The sequence below is a fragment of the Vicia villosa genome, unplaced genomic scaffold, assembly GCF_029867415.1.
Source record: "Vicia villosa cultivar HV-30 ecotype Madison, WI unplaced genomic scaffold, Vvil1.0 ctg.000020F_1_1_3, whole genome shotgun sequence".
Taxonomy (NCBI): domain Eukaryota; kingdom Viridiplantae; phylum Streptophyta; class Magnoliopsida; order Fabales; family Fabaceae; genus Vicia; species Vicia villosa.
The window spans coordinates 155619-170010 of record NW_026704951.1 but is presented as its reverse complement, the minus strand read 5'-3'; the positions used below and the strand labels follow the sequence as shown (position 1 = coordinate 170010).

The 14392-nt window shown below is 33.1% G+C and overlaps 1 protein-coding gene across 1 annotated transcript; it reads right to left on the bottom strand.

Annotated features, from left to right (window-relative positions):
- Nucleotides 1-6459: 6459 nt before the first annotated feature.
- Nucleotides 6460-7109, bottom strand: LOC131621977 (probable histone H2B.1). Its single transcript, XM_058893036.1, has one exon. It carries the CDS (start codon nucleotides 7044-7046, stop codon nucleotides 6600-6602), a length of 447 nt encoding a protein of 148 aa, XP_058749019.1. The 5' UTR covers nucleotides 7047-7109; the 3' UTR covers nucleotides 6460-6599.
- Between the last annotated feature and the right edge of the window lie 7283 nt (nucleotides 7110-14392).

Genomic DNA, 14392 nt, shown 5'->3' with positions numbered 1-14392 from the left:
ATGAAGTTGAAGCGGGCTATTTAAAAGATTTGAAAATAATTTAAATCATTTTGCATTAAATGAGAAATGACATTAGGAGAGATAGCATGGTAAATGAAATGATTTAATACAGTTACCTAGGTCGGCGTCTTTTCAACTGCACGCTTCGTACTGACTGTAGAGACACGTGTTCATCATCAGATAATGGATGACAGGTGTGAAATATTCAATAGGCTTTACACCTTCTGATTCCGATCACTGCTTCTGAATTGATCAAGTTTCTCTTCTGGAGACACTCCTTCTGAAGTGTGCTGATATAAATCTAAATGATCTTCTGATCCATTACTTCTGATATACACAGCCTCTGGAGATTCACTTCTTTGTTCTGCAGCTTCTGATAAGATAAAACTGTATCTGCAGAAATTCTTAAGCTGCTTTGTTTCATCAGAAACAAGCTTATCATCAAACCAGATATTTATTGATTCGTCCACAATCAATGTTTCAATATTGTATATTCTGTAGCATTTAGAGCATTCAGAATACTCAAGAACGAAACATCATTGCTATAGAAACAAACAAAACAAATGGTTCCAAGACTAATAAACTTTCTTTTCTGATCTCCTACGAACATAGTTTCTTCAACAGATTTAAGTACCAGAACTTGGAAGACAATCCTTCTTCCCTTCAAGTGTTGAGACCAACTTGAGTCCAGGTGACATGTCATGTTGACTTTTATCTTCTTTGTCGCCAAGAGAATCTGCAAAAGAAATAGTCTTTTTCTTTGGTACCCACATCTTCTTGGGTCCTTTCTTGTTAGTTCTCCTCAAGTTCTGATTGACTTTAGGTTTAACATTGTAAGCAGAGGGAGGAACAGCATGATAATTTTTAATGTGAGTTTCATGATATTTCCTAGGTTGTGTCACATGCTTTTTGGTGTGTGTTATGTGAAAACTTTGAGCATGTGAAGTGTGCCTAATATCATGGGAGTGGCCATACTTGAACTGATCATACAATGGCTTGTATGTGAATTTCATTTCATAAACAGGTTCAAGTTTGTATGGGGTTTCACCCTCAAAACCAATGCCAACTCTTTTGTTTCCAGACACAGCATATATCATAGAAGCTAGCTGACTTCTGCCAATACTTCTAGATAAGAACTTCCTGAAACTTAAATCATATTCTTTCAGAATATGGTTTAGACTAGGAGTGGATTTTTCTGAATCAGAAGGAGATCCAACATTATTGGATAATTTTAAAAGTTTTTCTTTTAATTCAGAATTCTCCAACTCAAGCTTCTTTGTTTCAAATTCAAATAGCTTTTTCAGCTCTTTGTATTTGAGACTAATTTGAGATTTGAATTCCAGAAGTTCAGTTATACCGGAAACTAACTCATCTCTAGTAAGTTCAGAAAATACCTCTTCAGAATCTGATTCTGATGTAGATTCTGGTCCGTCATCTTCTGTCGCCATCAGCGCACAGTTAGCCTGCTCATCTTCAGAGTCTGAATCATCTTCTGACTCATCCCAGGTTGCCATAAGACCTTTCTTCTTATGAAACTTCTTCTTGGGATTTTCCTTCTGAAGTTTTGGACATTCATTCTTGAAGTGTCCAGGCTCATTGCATTCATAGCACATGACCTTCTTCTTGTCAAATCTTCTGTCATCAGAAGATTCTCCACGTTCAAATTTCTTTGAACTTCTGACGCCTCTGAACTTCCTTTGCTTGTTCTTCCAGAGTTGATTTAGCCTTCTGGAGATCAAGGACAGTTCATCTTCTTCTTCAGATTCTGATTCTTCAGGATCTTCTTCTCTAGCCTGAAAAGCGTTAGTGCATTTCTTGATATTGGATTTTAATGCAATAGACTTACCTTTCTTTTGAGGCTCATTTGCGTCCAGCTCTATTTCATGGCTTCTCAAGGCACTGATAAGCTCTTCCAGAGAAACTTCATTCAGATTCTTTGCAATCTTGAATGCAGTCACCATAGGACCCCATCTTCTGGGTAAGCTTCTGATGATCTTCTTTACGTGATCAGCCTTGGTGTATCCCTTGTCAAGAACTCTCAATCCAGCAGTAAGAGTTTGAAATCTTGAAAACATCTTTTCAATGTCTTCATCATCCTCCATCTTGAAGGCTTCATACTTCTGGATTAAAGCGAGAGCTTTAGTCTCCTTGACTTGAGCATTTCCTTCATGAGTCATTTTCAAGGACTCATATATGTCATAGGCCGTTTCCCTGTTAGATATCTTCTCATACTCAGCATGAGAGATAGCATTCAGCAAAACAGTTCTGCATTTATGATGATTCCTGAAAAGCTTCTTCTGATCATCATTCATTTCTTGCCTTGTCAGCTTTACGCCACTGGCATTTACTGGATGTTGGTAACCATCCATCAGAAGATCCCATAGATCACCATCTAGACCAAGAAAGTAACTTTCCAGTTTATCTTTCCAGTATTCAAAGTTTTCACCATCAAATACCGGCGGTCTAGTATAACCATTGTTACCGTTGTGTTGCTCAGCAGAGCCAGATGTAGATGCAGGTGTAGACTTTGCAGTTTCATCAACCATCTTTTACTGAAGCGTTTTTCTCTTCCTGAATCTTTTCTAAACACGGTTAAGTGCTTGCACCTTAGAACCGGCGCTCTGATGCCAATTGAAGGATAGAAAAACACTTAGAAAGGGGGGGTTTGAATAAGTGTAGCTTTAAAAACTTGACAGATAAAAATAAATTGCACAGTTATTTTTATCCTGGTTCGTTGTTAACTAAACTACTCCAGTCCACCCCCGCAGAGATGATTTACCTCAACTGAGGATTTAATCCACTAATCGCACGGATTACAATGGTTCTCCACTTAGTCAGCAACTAAGTCTTCCAGAGTCTTCTGATCACACACTGATCACTCCAGGAACAACTGCTTAGATACCCTCTAAGACTTTTCTAGAGTATTCTGATCCACACGATCACTCTAGTTACAACCTGCTTAGATAACCTCTAAGACTTCCTAGAGTATTCTGATCCACACGATCACTCTAGTTCCTTACAACTTAATGTAATCAATTCTAAGAGTATTACAATTGCTTCTTAAAAGCTATAATCACAAACTGTGATATTTCTCTTAACGTTTAAGCTTAATCTCACTAATATATTACAACAGCAATGTAGTGAGCTTTGATGAAGATGAAGATTCTGAGCTTTGAATAGAACAGAGTTTCAGCAAGTTAATATGAGTTGTTTTGTGCAGAATCGTTAACCTTGCTTCTCATCAGAACTTCATATTTATAGGCGTTGGAGAAGATGACCGTTGAGTGCATTTAATGCTTTGCGTGTTCCGTACAGCATCGCATTTAATGTTATACGCTTTTGTCAACTACCTCGAGCCTTGTTCACGCTGTGTCTACTGACGTTGCCTATTATAGCTTTTAACGTTCCTTTTGTCAGTCAGCGTAGCTTGCCACTTGTACTTCCTTCTGATCTGATGTTTGTGAATACAACGTTTGAATATCATCAGAGTCAAACAGCTTGGTGCAAAGCATCTTCTGATCTTCTGACCTTGAAGTGCTTCTGAGCGTGATACCATCAGAACTTCAGTGCTTCTGATCTCATGTTCTTCTGATGCTTCCATAGACCCATGTTCTGATTCTGCTTCGACCATCTTCTGATGTCTTGCCAGACCATGTTCTGATGTTGCATGCTGAACCCTTGAGACAAAGCTTCTGAGCGCTGAATTATGCATACTCTTTATATATTTCCTGAAAAGGAAATTGCATTGAATTAGAGTACCATATTATCTTAAGCAAAATTCATATTATTGTTATCATCAAAACTAAGATAATTGATCAGAACAAATCTTGTTCTAACACGAAGCACTAGATAAATCAGCGCTCTTGATACCACTTGTTAGAAGATGTAACGGATCTAGAAGGGGGTTGAATAGATCCCTTGTTTTACTTTTTGCCCTTTTTAAATTTGAAGCGAAAGCTTCATGGATTTTGAAATCGTCAACAAACAATCCTTTATTGAAAAGACCGGATATGCTAAACCGAAATGATGAAAAAATGAATCAACGCTTTGTTTTATCAATTGACTTACTTATCTCACTTTAGAATATTACTACCATTGATCTATATCAACGTAACAACAATAATTTGTGTGTGTGTGTGTGTAATTTTGTCAGACACTTGGTGTGCAAAATTCACCAAATTCTAACAGCTCACACTAACACAAATTATGATAAAAGAAAGTAAAGTGCGATAAGGAAAAGTAACACACGATTTGTTTAGGCAGTTCCCCTTGTCGTCCTCGCGTAGGGTACGTCTTCCCCTAATTCTAAACTTAAAATTAGGATATATGATATTGAATTGCAAAGTGTTTACAAGAAAAGAAATGTTACCAACAACCCACTACAAATGCAGAAAATTGATACAATATTCTTCTCTCCCCTTGATTCGAGCTGAACCAAGTGTGCCACCGATCTTTGATAAACCTCCGGTTGTAGATACCTTGTTGAAAACCCAATTCGATTCTCAAACCCTCTACTCGGCTGATTTAATCCCATGATCGTGACCCCGATTATTCCTTCTCTATCATCCGATTGTAGCTACCTTGTTGAGTAAACCCATGATTCCTCAATCCCTTAAGCACGGCTGAATATTGATGAAGCGAAGAATTGTCAAAAACCTCCAAATCCCAATGATCTTGGAGGACAAAACCTCAGATTTTATTCAAGAAAAACACACAATCTCTTAACCCGAACAAGAACTCAATCTAGCGTCGGACGTTATCAACACACGCTCTTCCCCTTGATCGACAAAACTTGTTATGTGTAGTTGTCAATGGATGAATGAGAGGTTGGAGATGATAAGAGCCTTGTGTATCTATTTCACTTTTCTTGTTATTCACCAAATGAAATAACCAACCAAACTTATATATGTTAGCCAAAGCATCAAGTGAAAAACAAAATTCTGGTTTTCTGAGCGACAGGTAGACCTGAACAGCTGAGGGGGTCGACCTGAGCATACCCGAGACTGCCAAAAGAAAAGCTCAGCAAGCCATGCGTCGACCTAAGGGTCGACCTGAGCAAACTCGTACCTTTCTCAATTAGCCATGCGTCGACCTAAACAGGGCCATGCGTCGACGCATGCTTCCCCAACATGACTTCCAGAATGCGCCGACCTATGGGTCGACCTGAGCATTCCCGAGGCTTCACCAAAAACACATGAGTCGACCTGAACAAGGTGTAGGTCGACCTGAGCTTCTGAGACTTCCAAAATTGCCAATTTTGTAACTATGAGTCGACCTCAATAATATGTAGGTCGACCTATGCACCTGAGACATTCAAAAATACTAATTTTTATGATCCTTCTTGCTTCCTTCTTTGTCCTATCGAGTAGGGTTACTTCCAAGCACAAACGACACGTTTTGACATCATTAAAACACTTCATTTGCCCTCACATATAGGATAGCAACAATTTTGGTTTAGATGCAATGCACAAAACTAGTCAAAATAAGCACATTTACACTAAAAAGCAATTTTCTATATAACACAAAAAAGTGAACTTTTCTTTAATCTCAAGAATACATTTCATGTTTTTAGCATTTCATTCACTTTTAATTCACATTATAGATTGTAATGACATCACAATAGTAGCTTCTACAACAACAACAACAAAAAATCACTTTTCTACCAAAACCCACTTTTTGACATAAACTCAAAAAAACTCATTTTTTTTCAAATCTCAACCTCCCAAATTCAAGCTCCATTCATAGAAATAACATTAGACTCTTAAAACCCATTAAATTTCAAGCATGTTGCTATTTTATTTCATCAAAAACCATCAAGAAAAGTGGATTTATTCTTACCTTCAAGAGAGAAACCCATTAATGGTAGAACATGAGAGCACTGGAGAGTAGAAAGAGATGAAGAAAACAAAAAGCACCACCACCGTCATGGGGGGCCAATATAAACTTATAATACTGCAAGTTCTTCTCTACACAATAACATATATTCATTAAGACACAAAACGATTCATGTGATTTAAAAGAAAAGTACACTAATTCAGACCTATTTCTAATAACCATTGACTAGTACACAGCAAAATGTACAAAATTCAAGCACTTGTATACTAATGGTGGGGTAACATGTCCCAAATCCCTTCCTCATGCAGAAGGGGAGTTATTGGCATAAAGGAGACTTCATTATGCATATCGCTATACAAGACTTGGACATTTTAATTTGCTAAGAAAAGAGCAACTATTATCACTTCATGAGCCGATGTTGTATTCAAATAAATGAAAAATGAACTAAAACTAATTTACTAAAATTTCCTAAGTTATCAAACACTATTGTTCTTGTTTACAATCTAAAACTGTAACGAATGACATGAGCTTTTCAAGGTGAAAAAAAGGTAAATTAAACTGATTTAACCAAATCATCGATTAAGATAAGCCTTCATTTAGAAAAAGTTAAGAAAGGAGAGGCAATTGAGTAAACAACATAGATTCATTCATTCACAAAAGGATTCATTTGATTCAGATGAAAATTACACATTAATTCAGACCTAATTCTACTAGAAGTGAACCTAAAATAAACATTAATAAGCACACAGCAAATTGTACAAAAATCAAGCACTTGTAAACTTAGTCACAGCTTTGGTTCCCTCTGAAACAGCATGCTTAGCCAATTCTCCAGGAAGAACAAGTCTGACAGCAGTCTGAATTTCCCTTGATGTGATTGTTGGCTTCTTGTTGTACCTTGCAAGTCTGGAAGATTCAGCAGCAAGCTTCTCGAAGATGTCGTTGATGAAGCTGTTCATGATTCCCATGGCCTTGCTTGAGATACCAATGTCTGGGTGAACCTGCTTCAGAACTTTGAAGATGTAGATCTTGTATGTCTCGACACTCTTCTTGTTTCTCTTCTTCTTCTTGTCTCCGGCGGCGGCACCGGCTTCCTTGGGAAGCTTCTTTCCGGCCTTGGGTTTCTTCTCAGCGGGAGCCTTCTCAGCCACCGTAGACTTCTTCTCCTCTGCGGGTTTCTTTTCAGCGGGCTTCTTCTCTCCCTTTGGCGCCATTAGAGAATTGAGAATTTGAAACTTTCGAGAAATTTAGGGTTTTGAATTGGGAATTGGAAAATGAGATGATGATAAGAATTGATGCGGTAATTGATTTATATAAGAAGGTTCTCGCGTTGCTATTGGCTAATGTGATTATTCACGGATCGTTGACGTGGCAATCTTCTAGCCGTTAAATGATATTTATAAGGAGTGACAGTAGACGGTCACGATCTTGCTTTGACTTAATGATGATGAGGAGGACGCTGTGGCCGGTGGATACTCAGTGATTGGGATGAGGTTGATATATGCTTTTAGCTTACTCCCAACAAAACTCTCTTACGAGTTGTTATGGTTACTACTTACTACTACTACTTAATGCTAACATATATTTATTTAGTTACTAGTTAAGGACCCGTGTGAATGCACGGGTCACGTAAAGTCGATATAAATATTAAATAAATATTATATAGTTATGGTTAAAAAATGTATATTAATTTATACGAACTAATAGAAACAAATTCAATGTTGATTGTCATACAAATATTAATTTAATTTATCAAGTTGTAGTAATTGTCTGGATATACATAGATTTGGTAATTGCTATTAAATCAAATATATGGAAAAAAAGGATTGGCTCATCCGACATGCCTATAATTTTTATAATTGTTTATAATTTTAATTTTACAATTTTTATTAACAAATAGTATAAACTAAAATATATTATACACCAAAAAAATATGTTGCATTAATGATTTGATTAGATTTGATGGATTGAATAATATTATGTTTGTTAAATTTGTGTAGTAGTTTAGAATTTATATGCTATAGTAATTCAGAAGTCGGTAAATATATTATCTCTAATATATGTTCAATTTAAGTAATATTTTGTCGGCCCGTCAAAAAAATAGGTTAGGCCCGTCAGACATGTCTATAATTTTTAAATTGTTTTGTATTGTAAATTTATGGATTCTATTGATAATATATGATTTTATCATCTAATAAAAAATAAATTTAAATAAAATTAAGTTTTATAAGGAATCTCTGACAAATCTTGAACAAATAACAATGGTTGAAAAACTTAAAAGAAAAAGTTTTTGAAAAATACAGTATGCATTTATCCATCTTTCTTATAAATATTTAATACATAATAAAATAAAATCGTTTTAAAAATATATATTTGATAAACCCAATATAATTGGAATACTGATGTGTTTTGTATAAACCTAATATTTCACGCGTGAAACAAAGTATTATTAAGTAAACCAATAGTCTAAAATAACAATAAAATCTACAAATTAATATACATTATTTAAGTGGACATTAAAGAATTAATAAATTGATGGCTATTTCTTTTCCGAAGATTTGTTATATTAATGGCTATTTCTTTTCCGAAGATTTTTTAAAGAATTAATATATAATAATTTAACTTAGTAATAAAATGTCATAATGTGTGATGTGTGACATTCTGAATTTAAATTTAAATTCAATTAATAAGAAAACATTTAATAAAAATAAAATGAATGGTGTTGAAAAAATAAAATGAATGGTGTAAAAAGGAAACATCCATTATCACTTATACGATATCATAGTTAAATCATATAATAGTTTACAATAGTATCCAATATCTATATATACTAAAATCCTAAGTTATATATTGTGAAAATATATATTTAATAATTTAATCCTTTAATAAAATTACGAACTTCTTTTTATTTTATTTTAAATAAATTGTATTAAAATATATATTTAATTAATAATTTAATATTATAACACAATTGTAAATCTCTTATTTTTTTATCAATTCCTCTAAATCTCTATTTATTATAAATTAAAATATTAATGTGATAAATAAATTAAATTGGTTATAAATCAATAAATTATAATTCTTTTAGTTACAATTCGATGTGTTAAAATTAAATCGCTTTAAATCAATAAATTAAGTATTTTTTTATTAAATATTACTAACAATTTAATACGTGTAAATTTATCCAAGTTAAGAATTTTTTTTATAATATTTAATATGTAATAAATATCTAAAATAAATTTTATAGATATTCACCATTTACAATTCTAATAAATTATTATTATAATTATTATTAATATTAATATTTATTTTTTTATAGGAAGAATTATAATTATTATTATTGTTATATTGTTATTATTATAATATAAATATAAGAATAACTATCCTGTTATTTTTTTAAATACAAATATTTAAAAGTCATGTTAATAATCATTATTATCCTTTATTACACAATTTAATACAAATATTTTTAAAATGGTGATTTAGAACCTTGAGAATGTCAAGAATCTAACCAAGCGGTTGAGCTCCATTGGCAAGGAGCCCCGTCCAAGGACGTACTCGGGGAATACCGAGTTCGATTCCCAGGCGGAACAATCTTGTTTGGCCAGTGCGCATGCCTCTCCGCACGAGCCGGATTAGTGGCCCACCTGTGGTGGGTCGACACCGGTGCAAATAGCAAAAAAAAAAAAGAATGTCAAGAATCTTGTCCATATTAATTAGGATTGAGAGAATTAATTAGCCTGATAATTCTTAATTAAAAATAAAAAAACATTAAAAATCGAAGTAATGGAGCTATTATGTAAACTCCTGAGTCCTAAAAACCTTTAAAAATAAAAACATAATTTTTGATAATATATTTGTAATTTCAAAAATTAATTTAAGTTTTCATAATTTAAAATGATTTACTTAATTATCATATTTTAATGTAGTTATTATATTTATTACTTAAAAAAATATGTAAAGGAATATTTTAAAATTTATCAAACACAGATCAAAATTGGAAATAGAAGAGCAAAAGTCTAATAAAAAGATTCTCTCTTTCTTCTATAAATATGAGATTTTCAAGGAGAATAAATAATGGAAAACGTTTCAATTTTCTATATTAGAAATAGAAACAGAAGATAAAAGGTCTACCAATAGAAACAGAAGATAAAAGGTCTACCAATAGAAACAAATGATGTGCAATGACAAAAGAGTGACTTGACTTCACGTTTTCTTAGACTAAAGGAATATAGAAGCATTGGAAACTGATGTTTTGTATAAACCCAATATTTCACGCGTGAAACAAAATAGTGGGTAAACCAACCGTACAAAATAACACCAAACGTTTCAATTTTCTATATTAGAAATAGAAACAGAAGATAAAAGGTCTACCAATAGAAACAGAAGATAAAAGGTCTACCACTAATACAAATGATGTGCAATGACAAAAGAGTGACTTCACGTTTTCTTAGACTAAAGGAATATAGAAGCATTGGAAACTGATGTTTTGTATAAACCCAATATTTCACGCGTGAAACAAAATAGTGGGTAAACCAACCGTACAAAATAACACCAAAATCTTCAGATTAAAATACACTATTTAAGTGGTCATTAAAAGTGGTCATTAAAGGATTAATATATTGATGGCTATTTTTTTCCGGAGATTTTTTACATTGATGGCTATTTCTTTTCCGGAGATTTTTTAAAGGATTAATATATAATGATTTAACTTAATAATAAAATCTCATAAAATATGATTTGGGACATTCTGAATTTAAATTTAAATTCAATTAATATGAAAACATTTAATTAAAATAAAATAAATGGGGTTGAAAAACATAAAATAAATGGTGTTTAAAGGAAAAATCCAATATCACTTCTCTGATATCATTAAATCATATAATTGTTTACAATAGTATCTAATATCACTTCACAACGAACGATCCTACTAAAATCAATTTATTCTAGAGCTGTAACATAAAATCTCAAAGATCTGTAAGATAAATTAATACTGGAATGAAAAGACAAATATGTGTGATTTTTTAACAAATATACAGAACTCAATATCAACATAAACTCAATATTTCATCCCAGCAACCACAACGGCTCATGCATTCTTAACATATAAGGAACATCCGGATAAAGTGTATGAAAACTTTTAAACTTAATTGTAAGAAAAAAATTCCATTGGGTAAGGATACAAAGCATCTTCAAAATTCATGAAGCCAGAATCACCCACACTATCCAATTGAACTTATAAAACTTGAAGAGCCCTTACTAATCTGAAAGACAGAAAGTAAAAAAAAAAAAACCAAATTAAGGGATTAGTAAAAGGCCGAAAATAAATGCAACAATCAAAGGCTTGTGGGTCAGAAATTATCATAGAAATGGTGCTACTCTTATCAACATCTTTTGCAGATTCAACAAAGTCTCCCTTGCATGGCTACGCGCCATCCTCATGGACTTGGAGCTTGGTATTATGAACAGTGTCCGAATTGAATTTAAACCTATATACATGAAGAAATAGAAATGGAGAAAGAGTTCAATAGAAGACATGAAGATCGAAGATTTATCTATTGAAGAACTTGACTTCGATTTGATTGGGATTAACTTCGATGGTGATGGAGTCGGCATCGACAGTTTCATCCATAAATGTAAAAGCTTGGATTCGTTGAAAGATAATATGGTTTAAGAGTAAGCATAAGAGATGGAGGATGATTAAATGGAGATTTTGTTATGCGGGTGGCGAAAAAGTTAAGAAGGAGAAGATCGATTGGAATGCGGTGTCGGATAATTTTCTGGAAATTTCGTATGAAACACGTTGAAGATGAAGATAAACATTAATGTTATGAAGGTTTGGTTGAGGACGATTTGAGACTTGGTGGACATCAAATGCCATAATTTATAGAGTTATGAGAGGAGTAAAGAACAATGATGATGGCATTTGAAAGGTTTTGTAGGATTTCAAGAGGATGAAGAGTGAAAGGCTTCACAATAAAATTGTTGAGTTTCAAGGTAGTTTTTTAAAAAAGGTGACTACAAATTGAGATTTTCAAAGCGTAATTAATTGATTTAGGTGGGGTATGAAGTAATGTCATAATTATAATATTTATTTGTTAATTAAAATATTTAGGGAAATGCAATTACCGTTATGTCCCCGATTATCACCCTCAAATTGGTGATTAGAGGGATAATGATAGGATTTCATATGTATTCTACTTTATTATATTAAAAGTAGATAGTTTAACTTATTATTTAAAATTTTCAAGCATATTTTTTAAATATTATAAAAACTTATACAAAAATTTATAATTCTTCAACCTAAGATAGATTTAATTTAAAATTTTAATTTTACTCATTTTAAAAAATACTTTTTATGTCACTTGCATGTAAAATTTTATTTTTCTTTATCAGTTAAAATTAAATTTATAGATTAAAAAATGTGTTTCATGTGTCTCAGCTCCAAAAGTATGTCTGTCATCATCTCATGTAATTCAAATGGATGATGTGCAAGTGAGAGATAACTTGACTGTGGAGGCACCACTATTGCGTCTTGATGATCAAGAGGTAAAACACTTGAATGGTAAAGAGATCGTGTTGGTGAAGGTAGTGTGGGGAGGACCTATTAGAAGAAGCATGACGTGGGAACTAGAGAGTCGGATGAGAAAATCTTATCTAAAGATGTTTCGTTCAGGATAAAATTACCATTGTTCTAATTTAGGTTAAGGTCTAATTTATTTTGATTTTGTTATTACTTTTAGATTGATTGCATTATGCAAAACAACAATGAAGTGTGTTTAAGCTGTTTTTGTTGCATAAGGGATACATGTGGAACACACTGTTCTAACATGTGTGTTGTAACATCTGGTCTCTAACAATAGACAAATGTTATTGCAATATTGGCTCAGACTTGTTATATCCAAGATTCACTCTACAAAGAAGATCTATGGAAATAGTTAATTAGGATGTTCTTGTACAACACGTGGAACACAATGTTCCTACATGTATATTGTACAACATAAAGCCCTTGCCAACAGGCCCTGGTAGATGTTGCTAGGTGAAAAAAATTATTGAGACTTAATCAGATTTGTTGCAGATTGTTTAGTAATGTTTGTGTGATTTGTTTGACAGCTCTTGAAGATCGAATCATATTTAAGTGGAGATTTAAATTTGAATTTAAAATGTAACCAGTTATATCTTTTGTTGAAGATTTTTTGGAGCAAATTAAATCCAACAGATCCAAAGGACAAAAGACCATAATGCATTGCTATTTATGGAGACTTAATTATCATGTTTGAGACAAGTTTTGTGCGCTAGGATTAAGTTCTTTGTGTTAGGGTTTTTGAGTATTTTGTTACTTGTATTCCATGTTAATGCTATCGCTCATATCATAAGGATTGATGTTGGATCTTGCTTGTCATACACCACACTATTGCTTCGGTAACTTGGCATAGTTGTTGGTTTGTCTTAGTTGAGTAGTAAATACGACAATAATTATGTTAGTGGTTAAGTTGATTACTTGGGATAAGTGGTTGAGAGAAAGTGATAGGGGTTCTCATATTTAGGGGGAGTCCTAAATATAAAGTCACTAGAATTAGTAAGAGGCATTGAACCTCATGAGATTGATGTTCCTATAAGACTAAATGTACTAATTTGAAGTAGTGGGTTTTTTTCTTGGGTAAAGTGTCCTCCAAACGTATGTGTGGTTTCACCGGTTATCAATATCTTGTGTTATTTTATTATATTATGCATAGTGTTATTGTTGTTGTTATTATGTTGTCCTACTGGTTTAACAAGTTGGATCAGTTGTTCATGTATCGTGTCTAACATACATCCCCTCACGAACATAATTTCAATTGGCATCAGAGCAGGAATCCTGTTCTATTTTAGTGAGCTCCAAGGAAGATATGTTTTGTTCAAATGAACAATACTAAGGATGGAGGTTTAGTCAATAGGCCACATGTGTTAGATGGCACAAAATATGCCTATTGGAAAGCCAAGATGGTTGCTTTTCTCAAATCCATAGACAACATAACTTGGAAGGTTGTGGTTAAAGGTTGGAAACATCTTATGATCACTTCTCAAGATGGTTCAACAAGCTTAAATTCTGAATTTGATTGGCCCAGAGATGAAGATGATGAAACTCTTGGAAACGAAAAAAAACCATGAATGTTATATTCAATGATGTGGATAAGAATGTGTTCAGACTAATCCACACTTGTATTGAAACTAAAGAAGCTTGGGCAATTATCAAGATTTCTCATGAAGGCACATCCAATGGTAGGATGTCAAGGTTGCAGCTCCTCACTATTAAGTTTGAAAAACCGAGGACGATGGAAGATAAATATATATCATATTCAACATATGTCTGCATGATATATCCAACATTTCTTTTGCTTTGGGAGAGAATATGTCAATAGAAAAGTTGGTTAGAAAGATCCTCAAATCTCTACCTCTGAAGTTTGATATGAAGGTAACAACCATTAAAGAAGCTCAAGACTTAAGCACCTTGAAGGTTGACGAACTCATTGGCTCTCTTCAAACCTTTGAAGTTTAATTTCTATAAATGGAACTAGTA